Source organism: Crassostrea angulata, chromosome 2, assembly GCF_025612915.1.
Source record: "Crassostrea angulata isolate pt1a10 chromosome 2, ASM2561291v2, whole genome shotgun sequence".
Taxonomy (NCBI): Eukaryota; Metazoa; Mollusca; class Bivalvia; order Ostreida; family Ostreidae; genus Magallana; species Magallana angulata.
This window is the reverse complement of record NC_069112.1, coordinates 15,897,259-15,914,858: the sequence shown is the minus strand read 5'-3', so window position 1 is coordinate 15,914,858 and position 17,600 is coordinate 15,897,259. Positions and strand designations below refer to the sequence as shown.

Sequence of the window (17,600 nt, the reverse complement as noted above, 5' to 3'; positions counted from 1 at the left end):
TATTTTGAGGTTGATTTATTAAACAAAACAACTATCAGAGTATGCTTAACATTTGTGTATGGTAAAATACTTTTAAAAAACTCAAGCACAGGGGCGGTTTAACTCTATTTTCAATACGAGTATTGAAGCGGATCGAAATGTAAATGAATTGTTCACTGACTCAAAATCTGTGAACTATAACCTATGTAGATGGTTGCAATATACTTTGAACTGATATAAATCTCACCACAGTACTTAACATCCCTTAAAAATATTTTGTGCATGTTAATTAGATAATGTTGAAAAGCACATTTTAGCATGTTTAAGGTCAGCCACTACTTGCGCTACATAAAGTGTGTATTGATGACGTTGAACATCTATATATTGCGTCATAAGCGATTTTTCACTGACTTTTAGTAATTGTGATGTAATATTGAGAAATCGATGTTCGTAACAATCACTCCTTTTAGCTGCGCGATATATCTGCGCAAATGGAATTGGGTCCGTCGTCCTAAAGTTTATACTGTGGAATCATTAGATTTCGTGGTGGCTCAATTTTCGTGGAATTCGTGGGTACCTCTCATCCACGAAATAACATCCTCAACGAATTGATATATTAGGGTAATAAAGTCATATTTCCTTTTGTAGATATATAAGAATACACGAAATTACGTCCCCACGAACCTGTAAAATTTTAAGTCATCCACGAAAATTGGCCCCCACGAAAATTAATAATTCCACAGTAATTGTTTTCTTTCACCAAATTGTTACCAAACAGAGTAGCGCTATGGGTTAGAACGTTAATTACGGATATGTAAGTCACCAGATGGAATCCCGCAAGGTCTTTTATTATTTTTACATTTCCCCCAAAATTTAAACATAGTCTTTTAAAATCAAATGTTTGAAGGTATTTTAATGACAATATATCTTTTCCACATTGATATCGACAGGTGTCTCATGCTACTTTAAGAAGGAAATGTGTGGGATCACTCTTCATTCTTCAAATGATTATAATGAATTATCTATTGGAAATTGTCCCGGGATAATATCTTGGATTGTCTCCACCCAGTTTCCAATGAAAATATTAAACAGTGTTTACAAAGAAAATAAACACTTAATCGGTCTAAAAAAGTCAGTAAAGAACAAAGCTCATATTTTGGTATTTGTGATTTTAAAAAAAATGTTGATATAAACTCAGAACGCACTTTGAAAAAAAAATATAAAGTGTTTTTTTTTTCAAAGTGCGTGGCCACAAGGCTACAAGGTACCTTTGGTATAGGGACCGTAGCAAGATATATTTAAAATGGACTGTAAAAGCAGACATCAATCTCAATTGGAGTTGAAACTTCAGAGTTCAAACACAATTGAAAATCCTCTCGACACTCACAAACATTTTACGCGATAAAAGTCGGACGCACACATTTCTGCACATGCACGTACAATTACCCAAAACTCATGGATGATTTTACATTAGTAGATATACATTATATTTTCTCCATTATTCAGTGTATTATTATTCACTACCAGTCCACGCAACCCATGTATATAATAATATATTGACATTTCCAACTGTCTTTGTCTGTGATAACATTACAAATCAATAAGCCCAATAATTTCACGACAGAAGATCGACACACAATGGGCGTGTCTCATAGCATTACCGAAGAACGGTATTGTTTGCACTGCGCCTCGAGGTAATACATAGCATATGCTACATGAAAAACGATGTTGTATTCAAGTGTAAAAATTAGAAATAATATAAATAAAAGTAACGAGGAATCATTCTTTGAATATTATGAGATGATAATTTCGAGCGGAGCATGGTCAAATCCAATAAAACCTTCGGGCTTAATTTGACCACGCCCCTACCAAAATTATCAACCCATCATACTCAAAGAATGATTCCTTATTCCTTAAATATATCGAGGAGGAATAGCAAGTTCCTTAGGAATTTAACAGGTCAGAATAAAGCTTATACTGAAAGACACGAAATCGAATTGGCTTGTAAAGGATGAAGTACTTCATCCATTTAAGAAAAATAGTATAAGGTTATAATAATAATTGAATGCAGTTATTGACCAAATAAAGAAAATGACACATGAGTTCAAAGTCAAAACTCAAAAATAACGACAAGACAATCAGAACGAAGACTTACGTAGATCGATAATACACATTCATAAAAAGTAGAATCTACACTTACAAAAAATTATGTCCATTGGACATCTTTGAGAAACGGTATATAATACTTAAAATACCTTTCATAGAATGTGTATAGTCATCTAATGCTTAAAAGATTAACCTTTATAATGCGTGAAATATAAAGAAAAAGAAGACAGCAAACATCTAGCTAAAAGACCAACACTATTTTAAAGGGCATGCATCAACTTTAAGATTAAACAAAGAGTGAGTACATATGTGCGTATTATTTTTTCAGATTTTATTTCCCAAGAACAACAAAAACCAACAAAAGTAACAAAACACAAAAAGAGACCCAAGTGAAGTTTCACCTCATCTTAGAAGGATGAAAAGTCAAGGAGAGACTCGGGTTTTACTCATCCTGTTCCCGCTGGCGGGAGGTGGCGTCACTAACAGAAAAAATCAAACATGATTGGATATAATTATTCCGAATTCTGTGGTTTCATTCATATTCCTAGACTTCTATTTTCGAGGATCTAGTGACAACCATAGTGTAACGATACTAAAATTTATGGCCTTTTAATAATGATTATTAAATACATGGATAAACTCAACAACAAAATGTACGAAAACTGGGTTCCCACAAATTTTGGTAAAACCACAGAATTTTGTTTAGTGAAGTTTAGCTTACATCACTTGTATATTATATTGTGATAATGCGGAAGTAGGACTTACTGCCACAAATGCTGTAATCACAAATCATACAAAAGGTCACGGGGTCAAAGCTACCACACGGTCCAGGACAGCTTGGTGGGAACCCAGGACAACCTGAAACAAATCATAGGAGTAGAGCTGATCATAAAAGAAATTGTTAAATATAACAAGGTCCTAGATTGGCTTTCTGAAACGAACATTTATAATGACGGTGTTTTATTCAACAGCAACAAACATACCCGTATTGTGTTAGAAACAAGTCACTAACTCTAAGCCATGTGATATTATGGGGCCCATAGATCAGATTTGTCTAATAACCAGTCAAAACTAGCGATTAATATGTGCACATGATGCCTTTTTGACTAGTGTTATGCCTTGAACTACCAGGATTTCATATGACAACTACTGAGACGTACCAGTTGTTGTTGATGGCGTTGTTGTCGTTGGCGATATTGCTGATTTAGTGGACTGTGACGGAGGTAGGGTTATTTTTTGAGTTGACGCTAAAGACGGAGGGAGAGTAATCTTGGGAGTAGGCTTCGTTATTGTAGATGGCTTCTTTGTAGTCACTGTTGTTTTAGCGTTCGTGGTAGTCGTCGTCGGTGTTGTAGTAGTGGTCGGTGTTGTTGTAGAAGTGGGTGTTGTTGTGGTAGTCGGTGTTGTACTTGTAGTCGGTGTTGTTGTGGTTGTCGGTGTAGTTGTGGTAGTCTGTGTTGTTGTTATCGGTGTTGTGGTAGTTGTCGGTGTAGTTGTTGTAGTAGGTGTTGTTGTGGTAGTCGGTGTTGTGGTAGTCGGCGTTGTTGTAGTCGTTGTCGGTGTTGTAGTAGTAGTGGGTGTTGTTGTAGTTGTTGTCGGTGTTGTTGTGGTTGTCGGTGTAGTTGTGGTAGTCTGTGTTGTGGTTGTCTGTGTTGTTGTGGTTGTCGGTGTTGTTGTGGTAGTCGATGTTGTTGTGGTAGTCGGTGTTGTGGTAGTCGGCGTTGTTGTAGTCGTTGTCGGTGTTGTAGTAGTAGTGGGTGTTGTTGTAGTTGTTGACGGTGTTGTTGTGGTAGTCGGTGTAGTAGTCGTTGTTGGGGTTGTTGTTGTTGTCGGTGTTGTGGTAGTGGGTATTGTCGTAGTTGTAGACGGTGTTGTTGTGGTAGTAGGTGTTGTTGTAGTCGGTGATGTTGTGGTTGTCGGTGTTGTGGTAGTCGTCGGAGTTGTTGTAGTTGTCGGCGTTGTTGTTGTAGTAGGTGTTGTTGTAGTCGTTGTCGGTGTTGTAGTAGTAGTGGGTGTTGTTGTGGTAGTCGGTGTAGTAGTCGTTGTTGTTGTTGTCGGTGTTGTGGTTGTCGGTGTTGTGGTTGTCGGTGTTGTGGTAGTCGTCGGTGTTGTTGTGGTAGTCGGAGTTGTTGTAGTTGTCGGCGTTGTTGTTGTAGTAGGTGTTGTTGTAGTCGTTGTCGGTGTTGTAGTTGTAGTCGGTGTTGTTGTGGTAGTCGGTGTAGTAGTCGTTGTTGGGTTTGTTGTTGTTGTCGGTCTTGTTGTTGTCGGTGTTGTGGTTGTCGGTGTTGTGGTAGTCGGTGTAGTAGTCGTTGTTGGGGTTGTTGTTGTTGTCGGTGTTGTTGTTGTTGTCGGTGTTGTTGTGGTAGTTGGTGTTGTTGTGGTTGTCGGTATTGTGGTAGTGGGTATTGTCGTAGTTGTAGACGGTGTTGTTGTGGTAGTCGGTGTTGTTGTGGTAGTTGGTGTTGTTGTGGTTGTCGGTATTGTGGTAGTTGTCGGTGTAGTTGTGGTAGTCGGAGTTGTTGTGGTTGTCGGTGTTGTGGTAGTTGTCGGTGTAGTTGTGGTAGTTGTCGGTGTTGTTGTGGTTGTCGGTGTTGTGGTAGTTGTCGGTGTAGTTGTGGTAGTTGTCGGTGTTGTGGTAGTCGTCAGTGTTGTTGTTGTTGTCGGTGTTGTGGTAGTCTGTGTTGTTGTTGTCGGTGTTGTGGTAGTCGTCGGTGTTGTTGTGGTAGTCGGTGTTGTGGTAGTCGTCAGTGTTGTTGTTGTTGTCAGTGTTGTGGTAGTCTGTGTTGTTGTTGTCGGTGTTGTGGTAGTTGTCGGTTTAGTTGTGGTAGTCGGTGTTGTTGTTGTCGGTGTTGTAGTAGTCGTCGGTGTTGTTGTAGTAGTCGGTGTTGTTGTAGTAGGTTTTGTTATTTGATTTCCTACAAAAAGGTTTGTGGGTACAGTTTAAGGGTGAAGGATAAGGCTTAGCAAGGATTTGTAAGGTTTTATTAAGTATTCAAAACAGACAACGCTTAATTGATGCATTGTACATTTAAGAACGTGACTCTATGTGTTTTACAATGCAAGGCATTTTTCATTCATTTACAATACACATGTTTGTTTGTTTTATAAATAATCATCATCGTACCGTTTGAGTCGCATGTACATTTATTACATCCATCTTTGGGATCGGTATAGTGACACTGTTTTGGACATTTCATAGACTCAGAAAACGTCAGACAGTTTTTTTCTGCTCCATGGTTTAAAACTTGTGGATACAAAACAAAACACCAAGCACGTAATGTTGTGGAAGCATCAATAAATATGGCATAAACATGAATTGTACGACCCGTATTACTTAATATTGTGAATTGATTTGAATCGTAACTTTAAATATCCAATTTAATAATACAATTTATGAACACATAAGGTTATTTTCACTTATTAATTACTCGGCCATGTAGTCTGCAAAACAAAACCTCTCTTATTGCTTATCCTATAAATGAAAATCATCATCCGATGTTAAACATATATATTGTCGCATTGAAATAAAAAAAAGAATTTAGCAATTGCATAGCATATTTCTGCATTTTAAAGGGATATAACTTACATCCATTAATATTCATTGACCCTGGGTCCCCTGAAGCACAATGAGGACAGCCATCGTTTTCGAATTGAATCATAAAATGCAGATAATTGAAGGGTTTGTGCTTGCACTCTGTAAAACAAGCATTAGGAATACCGTAGAATCTTTATGAGGACCCAATTTCATGGGCGCCCAATTTTGCATCCTTCCAAAAAACATTGCTTCGTTAAGATGCTATTTAGTTTACAAATATTGTGAATCTTCTTTATTTTGCCACTTTAACCTTGAATTTAAATCTAAGTCATTTTCTAAGTTCAAATGATACGTGTATTAAGATATCGATGCTGAAGGTAAAATTTAAGTTCTTTGTAGTGCTACAAGAGAGAGAGAGAGAGAGAGAGAGAGAGAGAGAGAGAGAGAGAGAGAGAGAGAGAGAGAGAGAGAGAGAGAGAGAGAGAGAGAGTACATACTTAAATGTCCTTTCACTGTGTTGGTATAAGGGGCCATAGTTGTCGTTGTTAATTGATTGGCATTACCGCTACCTATTACGGACAGAATTAAACCATGAAGAACTCGAACAACATCCATCAATAAAAATCAAATAAATAAAGATGACCTATGACATTTATGTTATTAAGTTTTAATTAACTTCTACACAAAAACGAATGAAGCAATATACAAATTTATTGTTGCTATTTGAAAACTTTATTTAACTGCGCATACACACAAAAGTGTGTTTGAAAACTTTCTGTTACTATTTATAGCGTTACTTCTGCACGCAAAGAATATAATGGAAAAAATTATTGTTGCTATTTATAACGTTACTTCTGCACACAAAGAATGCGTGGAAAAATTGCTGTTTCTATTTATAACGCTACTATGGAACACGATGAATGCAGTGGGAAAATTATTACTTTTTACAGAAAACACATAAAAATGCAGTGAGTATGTTTTTGTTACTATTTATAAACTTGCCTGCGCACACAATACAGCCAGTAGAAAAATCGTAGCTCATAGAACACATGAAGTTGACGGGGGCACATCTTCTCTGTCTGTTGATAGTGTAACCTGGATAAAGAATGCATTGAATTTTGATTAAACAATTCATACTTTTTTCAACGATGAGTATGATTGGTTACATGAGCTACTGTAAAAAAAAGTCAAACATATAAAGCGTAACAGTTACTTTATAACTAGCATATAAATCTCATCATCCTAAAATGGCGTTAGTCATTTCATTTTTATTTTCATGAATGAACGTACTGTATCTTTATGCTATTGATAGAAAATTAAATTATCCGATTAAAATAAAGTTCTCCTTTCATTTTGTTTTAAAATTTGAATACTTCATTATAACCTCTCTTTTAGAATAATAGTTTCTTCTCTCTCGATTGTTGCCAAAGACTTTTATTATTTTTATAAAGGGGTTCAAGCACCGATTTTCTTTATATTGTACTGATACACATTAATATTGAAAGTAACTAAATGGCATTAATCTGTTGCTAAGGTCAACCGTTGCCATGGTAACGGAGACTAAAAAAATGGGAAAGTGGCAAAATCTTGTAACTTTAAAGTATTATAGAAATTAATTGCGGTTATGTAATTAAGACAAAGAGGATATTAAATCCACGATATGGTAAATTTTTAAACTGAATAAAAACATTGGTGGGCAAATCAAAATATGAAGAGTTAATGATAGTTTTCATTACGCATTACTTTTTTTCCGGATCCTTTTTAAATACGATAGAGGTTACCATTAAACCAAACAATGTATAGCTCTTTTTAAAACATATTTATAATATTTTTTTTATGTAAGAAAATTGACTCCTGTGCTAAAGGTACATATGTAACAAGGACAAAAATAAGAACACAAGAACCCCCCCCCCCCCCCACCCCCAACCCCCCCCCCCAAAAAAAAAAACCCAGTGTGATTCTATAAAAAGCAAAAGAACTAGTTCGTCTAAAGACAAATTAGAATCATTCTTTGATGCATTTTTTTTTAAAAACACGCTTAGCTTTAATATCAAATGCATTTAGGCATTATTCAGTATCGTTAAAAAGTATATCAAAATTCGGAGGTTTTAAAATTTATTAGCCTTGTTACTAGTTGACGAATTTCAATTTTAATGTTTTTTCTACTTTGTTGCCAAGCTATAAAAACAGATTGGAATATGTCTATTGAAAGATATTCATGTGTGAATAAACTGAAAAAAAAAATGGCATGAATACATGTACATACCTACGTACTAATGAGTTTGAAGAAAAAAGACTTAAACCAAAATACATCAAAGCTCACCTTGTGAAATTGAAAATAGCGTTAAACAGACAAGGAAAATCGGGAGATATTTGGTGGACATGCTGATGGTTACTCCCTGCTATCTTTGGCGTGGTGCGGTCTTTGTTGACTGGTCCCGAACTGGCTTGTTCCTTCCTTCTGATAGGAATACAGGTGCTGGGTTAAATACACGACATTACATGGGGGTATACAGTGCGTGAGGTGTTCAGTGATAGGAAAACCAGATTACGCCAACAGTGGACATGTTTTGGAGAGGTGATCACTGGAACAATATACATATAAGGTGATACTAAAAATGGAAATTGTGCAAAGGAAGACGGTGCGGGTCATTATGGGTTATTCAGATTAAAATTGTCGATTTTTGGACTACATTAATCTCGTTGAGAGGAAAGGCTTTGTTTACGGACGGAAAATCACCATTTTCAAAGACTGAATATTTATTTGTGTTTTTTTTTAAATTATTGAATTATAGAATATGATAAAAGAAATAAATTTTAAAATTTCATAATGGACCTAATGGTTACTATGTATTTGTTGACTATTGAAGTAAGCCTTTTAGAGACTCCAAATTACAAAATAGTAGTAATAATATATAAGTTCTTAATGATAATTATTGAATTTGGAGTTAGATGGGCTCAATTTTTTCATTTTCATTTCTATGAAGAATGTCTTAGATTATGACTTGTATCCTGTTATATCCGGAATGTTTACATGCTCGGTTCTATATGTTGTTTATGTCATGCGCATTAATACATAATAATAAAGTAGTTCCAAGATGGCAGCCTCTGTGTATTCCATGTGTTATAGTGCTAGGGCGAATATGTAACATATTGGCGGCGAGGATAAACTCCGGTAACCTCAAATTTTTCCAAATTGTCTGTTTCTAACCTGTCCCATTTGAGCAGTACTTCACGGTGAATGAGATAGATCCTGAAAAAAAGTACCGTCTTTATTATGTCTCATCGGTGGACGATTATATTCTCTCCTGCGGGACTTGACTTTTCCTGATAAACCAGCTGAGAAGACTTATCAGGACTTGGTGACATTACTCAACAGCCATTTGTCCCCTAAGCCCATCAAAACAGCAGAACGCTTTCGTTTCGATAAAAGAGACCAGAAGGAAGGAGAAACAATAACGGAGTATGTAGCTCAGTTAAAGAAACTCTCGATTTATTGTGATTTTAATGCTTCGCTAAATGAAAAGTTGAGGGATAGAGTGGTATGTGGTATAAGACACCCTCACATTCAAAAGCGCTTGCTGTCAGAGAAAGACTTGACATTTGAAAAAGCTATGGAGATCAGTGTGGCAATGGAGGCGGCAGCTAAGGATGCAACATAATTAGTACAGGCTAGGAATCGGACAGATACAGGAGTGTCTTAAAAAGTATAAGTTTGGGTGTAGTGAAGTACCTTAAAGGAGGTTGATATATATAAACTGATATAAAAGATTACGACCATACAGCCGTAAAGACAATTTACATCTTTAGCCAGTTAATTTTTTTTTCATTACAAGACATTTGTTCTTACTGTTGTTTGAGGTCTCGGTTCCTTTGATGACGTCATCGGAACAGATGCAGACTGGACAAAAATGGTCGTCCAACTTGAGGCAGCTAGAAGCACAGTTTCGAACTTTTTCTGTTATTCTGCAAACTGCAAGCAATATTAAGAGAGGGTGTATAAAGGTTGAGAGAGAGAGAGAGAGAGAGAGAGAGAGAGAGAGAGAGAGAGAGAGAGAGGGGGGGTTTTACCAGAGTCGGTTGCCGAGGATGTCGTGTTCTTTGCTGGTTGTTGGTGTAGGTTGGGTGGAGGCTTGGCCTGTCTGTGTGTCTGTACAGACACATACCGGACACATACTACTGTCCAATGTAATACAGCGACTCGGACATCTTACATCCAGAGGGACACAACCTGAAAACCAAAGAAATTCCGTATGTCCGGTTATTTTGCCGACCATATAATTTCTCGCTTTTTTGCGTACACATTGATATCGCAAAAAATACGATATGCAGAAATGCTTGCTTGCTATATAAAACCAGACTTAATCCTTAAAAAACATTAATCATATTAACATGTTTCGTGAAATAAGAAGATTTCAAAAAAGATGTTCATTATTAATTTATCGAAATGAAAACAAAAATCATTTTTGAACACACTGTGTTAGTTCACAGCTGGACTGGTATAATATTTTTGGCACTTTGCGCACTAGTTGATCGATTGTGAATGGAACAGTTAGAAAATCTTTTCATTCTCAGTTGGCTTTAAATCGCCATGGTTTAGACACTTCGACATACTGTTAAATTATAATGACCAAATGAATATTTAATAAAAATCTCCATTCATATACCATAACCTTTGGTCAAAAGGTCTCAGACTTATATAGAGTTTGGTGGATATCAACTGGTCTTTTATTAACCCAAAGCGAAATTCATTTTTTTCCTCATTAGTGAAATAACATCGAAGCATACATATATTATATACATTTATGTCACATTACATACTTTAATCTACCAAACGCAGGATCTAAAATTCACAAAATAATGTTTGGAATCATAAATCGTACTTATGGCCGAATTGTGTGTCTCGTTTTGTTGCTCTGCGCAGCTGCAAAGAGGACATTTAGAAACAGGGTCTGTCACTTGACAATCAACGGGACAGGATGAGCCCAAATCCAGGCAGTCTGAAATACAATTACATGTATAGCTTAACATTTATTTTGGTCGACCAGTTAAAATTTCGTGGTCGTCGACCTTGGGCCTAAATATGTCAGAGGTAATTTCGTAGGAGCTCACCTTTACTATTGGAACCCTTCAAGGATTCTGTTGGTTTGGTAGTTGTGACGTCACTTGGGCGTATCTCAACTATTTTCTGGAAATACGACGTCAATCCGGTAGCGGATGCACCAGCGACATTTTTATCGCTTATACTGCTGTACAATAGCAATACTTTTTCTGGTTTAATTTGACCCTCAGGTTTCTCTATTTGATGACCCTGACCTGCGAAGGATTCTTCATTGTGACCCTTGTTGACCTTTGCGGCTAAACTGTACAGAACCTCTTGAAGAGATTTACGTTCTTTAATCCCGGTTATTAAAATCTTGAATAAATCGGCCCCTGTAAGGTCTACTAAACTACTTCCAGTGGACGGATTGGAACCTTGACCATTTGTGAACTTTGAGGTCAGGGTAATTCCTGAGCTCATATTCAACACCGAGTTTAGCTGCTCTAAAACTGTATTCTATTCTCCGGAATTAGCGTTTATACCGACAGAATGTGAATGCAAATTTTGTGGTATAAATTCTTTAGTAGCTGTGGGTGTTGGCGGTTCCATCTCCGTTGTCGTTTCCTCGATGTTTCCCTTGATATGTTGAAGATTGACAGATTGTGACGCTGTTTGTTGGGTTGAAGTCACAGACAATGACGTAACAGTTTGTTTCGTTGTTTGTTCCGATGTCATTTTCGGTGTAGTGGTTGGTACGTTGGAAGTTATTTGCTCGCTAGATGGCGCAATAGTTGTGGTTTGAGAGGACGACGTTGGCAATGGTGTTGACTGTTTGTCTAGCAAGAATTTAAGAAGAAAATAAGAACTATTTTCCAGAGCCTCCACGTTCCAGTTGAGAAAATGAATCACTTACACTAACTTAATACTAAAGTATGGTTTATTTAATATTCAGGATACGGTTAATAAAACCTATTAATTATAATGATTTAAGATTTTTGGAAAATGAAAAAAAACCTCGTTTAACCACAATTACCTAATGAATAGAACACTGAGATTTTTTGGATAAAAAGGTAGACTTAAGTCTTTTGTAACGACCTTCACATTCACACCGGAAACAGCCACTGAATCCGTTCGTTTTCCAACACCGACCTGGGCATGCGTAGCTCATTTCTGGACACCTTCCAGGTAGAACCATTGCAACTGGCTTGTAAAACTCTTCATTACAGAAAGAAATGAAATGAATCATGTAAACAAAATGTGGGTTTTTTATGTTGATGATGATTTGTAGTAGAATTGGTTATGTACATTAATTAAATTACTAGTACTAGAAGTTGGAGTAAAAGAAACCCTTTAGGTACATGTTTACCCATATATCAAAAACGCTTGATAATACTAAAATAATATTTTAAAAAAATTCCTGACATGATGAAGAACATATACATATAACATGCATGAATACGATAGTTATGCATTTCAGAAAAAAAAAATATAATTATAAAGAAATTAAAATAAATAAAAAGTATATCGTGAACTTTTATATATACTTCGAAAAGATATGAGTGTTAAGCTGTAAAGATTATTGGTCGCGGGAAAGTATTCAACATTCGATATGCCAATTTTTAAAATCGATAAAGCTGCTGAAACAGATAAATAATGAGGATAGGCTGAATTTTTACGATCAGCGATCTGAAGTCTTAAGCAATACTTCATTCGTAAGATATTATTTCAGCATTGTATTTGCTGTAAAATTGTTTTTCATTATTAAAGTCGGGTTTGATTTAGTTTCACCTTTAAAGTCGGGCTCGAGATAATGCCCCGTTTGACTGACGGATTCTACCCCGCCCATCATAACTCCACCAAACGTATTTGCTCCAAAATTTCCCATATTTATTCACGGAGATTTCCGGATATTTAGATTTTGCTCTTGGATTTTGTTGGATTCATCTTTGGTTCCCGTGTTTAAATTAACAAATTTACTTCCGGTCTGGTAAATGGGGGTCATAATCATGTTTCATCTGTTATATGGCGCCTTGCATAAATGAGTTCATTGATTCTATTCCGGAAAAGATAAATGAAAAAAAATATCATTTGACAATATCCATTCTGTTAAGGTTAATGTTTTTGCTGGTCAACTTTTCTATCCTTAATAACAAGATGATATCACTTCGACAAACGTTTTGCAAAATATTGAGCATCAAAAATCAATTGCACATGCATTAAAACTAATTGTTATACTTTCATGTTAAATTCTGAAATCTGATTGGTTTAGACGCAGTTCATAATCCGTTCTATTACCCTCAGCATTAGCAACGCACTTAGCAACGGGTAACATTAAAAATTGTTACATGCGCGAAAATTATGCGCGTACGGTTCGCCGTAGAATTCACGTTATTCACGTTATTACACCCCTCGAAAACCATTGTCAACCTCCGCTTCGCGTCGGTTGACAATGGTTTTCTCGGGGTGTCAATTTCAACTGTTACCCTCCCAAACAGGCACTATTGATATATTACTAATTCAATCAACACCATTCATCAAACTCGAATTTTCAAAGTGTGATTTCTTGTCGAAAAAACAGAGCGTGGGTTAATAGAGTATTAATGTACGTATATTTATGTTACCAATTATTGTTTGCTTTATTAAGAATTTCAACGCATACATGTAATAATGTAATATCTGATTTAGGTCAATACACTGCATTAGTACATTGAAAACATCATACTTTCGCACTCGCAAATATAGCACTCATCTTTGATCTTTAAGGTATCCCACTCTTCAATGTTGTTGTATCAAGATTTTTTTGAGAAGTATATCATTGAAATCTGTAGACAAAACATACTTAAAAAATACAAAGATAATGGGGGGTCAGTATCAATCCCTCTGAGTTATGGCCTATTTAATTTGACCTTTTCGCACCTAAAATGCAATTTCATCCTGATTAGGATTTGTTGTCAGTATTTTTGATTAAGCGAACTTATTTCTTCAAATATTGTTTTTAATTATGCACAATGGTCACACTGAATAGAGGGATTACGAAAAAAAATTATACGAAGCTGCATAAATTTTTGTGTGACCTTTTTGCACTTAAAATAGACAATTTCTATAATAATCTCAATTTGATTTGAAATAAAAACTTCTTGAATATCAAGAATTTTCTAAGATTAATCCAGTTTGCCTAGAAATGTATTCAGTATCATTTTGACATAATAAAACATGGGGGTCAGTGATGTCAAATTTTAGATATAGGGCTTCAAAGGTAAAATTCTCGCAAAATTTGGCTTAAAAAAATTCAGGCATGTTCTATATATTTGCATGATTTTATGCTAAACGGCTATCACATTTTCAAGTTTTGATTTTGTACATGTCACACAGAACATATAAAATATGTTACAAACCTATCAAATGTTAAAAATGTGAATAATGAATAAAGTATAATAAAAAGAAAAGTATATTGAAAATTCATAAAATTGCTTGTTTCTGTCATTTTCGTTTAAAAAACCTTCCGCACGAAAAAATAATTCCCCAAAAAACTTGTTTGTTTCTTGAATTCAAATGGATTTTCTTTATGAATGATGTGTAATTATGAAATAATAATCTATCTGTGTTGGTTAAATAAGTAAAATCATATTCATTTTAAATATAATGATCATCTGCGCAATGAAATAAAAACATGAGGAGTGAGATACCTTAAGCAAAACTGAGGACACATCACCACTGCTTCGCACTTTTTGTTCTGTCGCTTGTAGAAAGTAGTCCCTATCAAAATTAAGACATTTTACAAAATAGATCATGATATTAAAGTTGTTTTGTATTACAATTACACCTTTCATACCACTATCGTGAAATATTAAAAAAATACCCTCTGAGAAAAGAAATTGAAAGGTAATCGATTCCCGTATTCTTTTTTTTTTTTTGGACAAGGAACTATATAAGTTAAATTCAAACAAATAAAAATGAACTTGTTTGTTTTTATACATACCTTCTGTTGATGAAAGAATGATAAACAGTAAAATCCACGAGAAAGTTGGCATTATTGCTATCTCCTTGTTTGGATTAATATAACTTTGAAAAATCTGAAATAAAGGTTTCCTGTAATGGTCACATTGTCTTAAAATCCAGTCATATACAAATGTTTTGCATGTAGCTTGAATGAATCTATATGCTGAGTTTTTTTTTCTCAAATGAATAACCTACTTAGTTTATATATTTATGATAAAATGTGACTTATTTCACCTGCGCTTTGATAGCAAGGGAGATAACTACTGATAACACGCTACTCCCTGTAAATTGACCCCGATCGAAGTAACCAACAACCCGATGTTCGGCAATTTTTTGAAATTCTGCTATAAAATGCCGTTTTTTGAAAACACGTTACTTCCGCATGGATTTCCATCTCACCAAAAATAAGCAAATCAAGGTACCAACATTTGGCCAACCTGAAAAATAGTCAGTACTTAGTTTTTTTTCACTGGAACCTCCGTTTTCTGACAATGCAAAATTTATTTCGATATTCGCATGATTGACAAAGATATAATACTTTGTTTACATTATACCCGATTTTACGCAATACGTGTAGATTTTTGTACATGTATATATACCATGGACGGGGTTAAGGTGGCGGGGCGGTCAACAAACTAACTATTAGATCTACCAAATTTTTTAAAAAACTATAATTATTTAATTATTAAGTAAAGACAAAATCTATCCATTTTAACTTTATTATTTTAGTCTAAAAATGGCCACGAACATCGAGCTCTCATTAACAATCAAACTGCGATAAAACACGGTGTTACTGTCGCAGAAAAAGAGGGGGTGTCAAGAAGGGGAAGGAGAGGGGGGGGGGGGGGCTCTGGAGAAAATAAATTATATTTAAGGACGACGGACGCAATTCACTTTTACATGTACAATAGTGATTTTCATGAAAATTTTATAGGAATTAGAGTTACTAAAGATATATAAAATCAATCAAAAAATAATATAAAAATCGAATTAGATTTTTAGTAGGGACCATTTCAAAATACGTTTGTGTTACTTCTCTTTTTAAATTGAACATAATGGAAAAAACGTTCTTGTGGAAGACAATTTTTAAAAAAAACGTTCTGCAATAGATTTTTCTATCCAAATTAAATTATGACACTTATATGATGATTTTGATTTAATATCATTAAAAAAATATGACCATGTCATTGACTTCGTTTTGACGGGGACACATGAGAAAGTGCGGTTTGTCATTATTTTTCTTAAATTCGTCATTAAAAGTACTGCGCAAACTCTAAGAAAAACTTTATGTACATTATTTAGAGGTTGATTTATGAAACAAAACAACTATCAGAGTATGCTTAACATTTTTGTATGATAAATTTGTTATAAAACGTACTGCGCAAACTCTAAGAAAAAGTTTATGTGCATTATTTAGAGGTTGATTATAAAACAAAACAACTGTTAGAGTATGCTTAACATTTGTGTATGGTAAAATACTTTTAAAAAACTTAAGCACAGGGGCGGTTTTACTCTATTTTCAATACGAGTATTGAAGCGGATCGAAATATAAATGAATTAAATTGTTCACTGACTCAAAATCTGTGAACTATAACCTATGTAGATGTTTGCAATTACTTTGAACTGATATAAATCTCACCACCATACTTAACATCCCTTAAAGATATTTTGTGAATGTTAATTAGATACTGTGAAATCATTAGATTTCGTGGTGGCTCATTTTTCGTGGAATTCGTGGGTACCTCTCATCCACGAAATAACATCCAACACGAATTGATGAATTAGGGTAATAAAGTCATATTCCCTTTTGTAGATATATATGAATACACGAAATTACGTCCCCACGAACCTGTAAAATTTAAGTCATCCACGAAAATTGGCCCCCACGAAATTTAATGATTCCACAGTAATGTTGAAAAGCAAATTTTAGCATGTTTAAGGTCAGCCACTACTTGCGCTACATAAAGTGTGTATTAATGACGTTGAACAGCTATATATTGCGTCATGTAAGCAATTTTTACTGACTTTTAGTGATTGTGATGTAATATTGAGAATTCGATGTTCACTCCTTTTAGCTGCGCGATATATCTGCGCAAATGGAATTGGGTCCGTCGTCCTAAAGTTTATAATTGTTTTCTTTCACCAAATTGTTGCCTAACAGAGTAATGCAATGGGTTAAAACGTTAACTACGGATATGTAAGTCACCAATTGGAATCCCGCAAGGTCTTTTATTATTTTAACATTTCCCCCAAAATTAAAACATAGTCTTTTAAAATCAAATGTTTGAAGGTATTTTAATGATAATGTACCTTTCCACATTGATATCGACAGGTGTCTCATGCTACTTTAAGAAGGAAATGTGTGGGATCACTCTTCATTCTTCAAATGATTATAATGAATCATCTATTGGAAATTGTCCCGGGACAATATCTTGGATTGTCTCCACCCAGTTTCCAATGAAAATATTAAACAGTGTTTACAAAGAAAATAAACACTTAATCGGACTAAAAAAGCCAGTAAAGAACAAAGCTCATATTTTGGTATTTGTGATTTAAAAAAATGTTAATATAAACTCAGAACGCACTGAAAAAAAAAATAATATAAAGTGGTTTTTTTTTTCAAAGTGCGTGGCCACAATGCCACAGGGCTACAAGGTACCTTTGGTATAGGGACCGTAGCAAGATATATTTAAAATGGACTGTAAAAGCAGACAGCAATCTCAATTGGAGTTGAAACTTTAGAGTTCAAACACAATGGAAAATCCTCTCAACACGCACATACATTTTACGCGATAAAAGTCGGACGCACACATTTCTACACAATAACCCAAAACTCATGGATGATTTTACATTAGTAGATATACAATATATATTCTCCATTATGCAGTGTATTATTATTCACTACCAGTCCACGCAACCCATGTATATAATAATATATTG

General features: G+C 35.0%; 2 protein-coding genes across 2 annotated transcripts; both read right to left on the bottom strand.

The window, feature by feature from the left end:
* Positions 1-2,818: 2,818 nt before the first annotated feature.
* LOC128173956 (mucin-2-like) lies at positions 2,819-6,186 on the bottom strand. Its single transcript, XM_052839612.1, has 5 exons — positions 6,118-6,186; positions 5,672-5,779; positions 5,210-5,329; positions 3,246-5,000; positions 2,819-2,943 (listed from the first exon to the last, which is right to left on the bottom strand). The coding sequence occupies exons 1-5, from the start codon at positions 6,152-6,154 to the stop codon at positions 2,819-2,821; spliced, it is 2,145 nt and encodes a 714-aa protein (XP_052695572.1). The 5' UTR covers positions 6,155-6,186.
* A 3,002-nt stretch (positions 6,187-9,188) lies between these two features.
* Positions 9,189-11,485, bottom strand: LOC128173955 (uncharacterized). The gene is made up of 5 exons (XM_052839610.1): positions 10,733-11,485; positions 10,504-10,620; positions 9,692-9,851; positions 9,471-9,553; positions 9,189-9,319 (listed from the first exon to the last, which is right to left on the bottom strand). The coding sequence occupies exons 1-5, from the start codon at positions 11,139-11,141 to the stop codon at positions 9,189-9,191; spliced, it is 900 nt and encodes a 299-aa protein (XP_052695570.1). The 5' UTR covers positions 11,142-11,485.
* Positions 11,486-17,600: the final 6,115 nt, after the last annotated feature.

Coding starts and splice junctions, on each gene's coding strand:
- LOC128173956 (XM_052839612.1), bottom strand. CDS start 6,154: ATGGCCCCTTATACCAACACAGTGAAAGGACATTTAA. Junction 5,780..6,117: donor CACAGTGAAAGGACATTTAA/GTATGTACTCTC, acceptor CTTGTTTTACAG/AGTGCAAGCACAAACCCTTC. Junction 5,001..5,209: donor ATGTACATGCGACTCAAACG/GTACGATGATGA, acceptor ACCTTTTTGTAG/GAAATCAAATAACAAAACCT.
- LOC128173955 (XM_052839610.1), bottom strand. CDS start 11,141: ATGAGCTCAGGAATTACCCTGACCTCAAAGTTCACAAATGGTCAAGGT. Junction 10,621..10,732: donor GAAGGGTTCCAATAGTAAAG/GTGAGCTCCTAC, acceptor ATTGTATTTCAG/ACTGCCTGGATTTGGGCTCA. Junction 9,852..10,503: donor GACACACAATTCGGCCATAA/GTACGATTTATG, acceptor TTTGGTTTTCAG/GTTGTGTCCCTCTGGATGTA.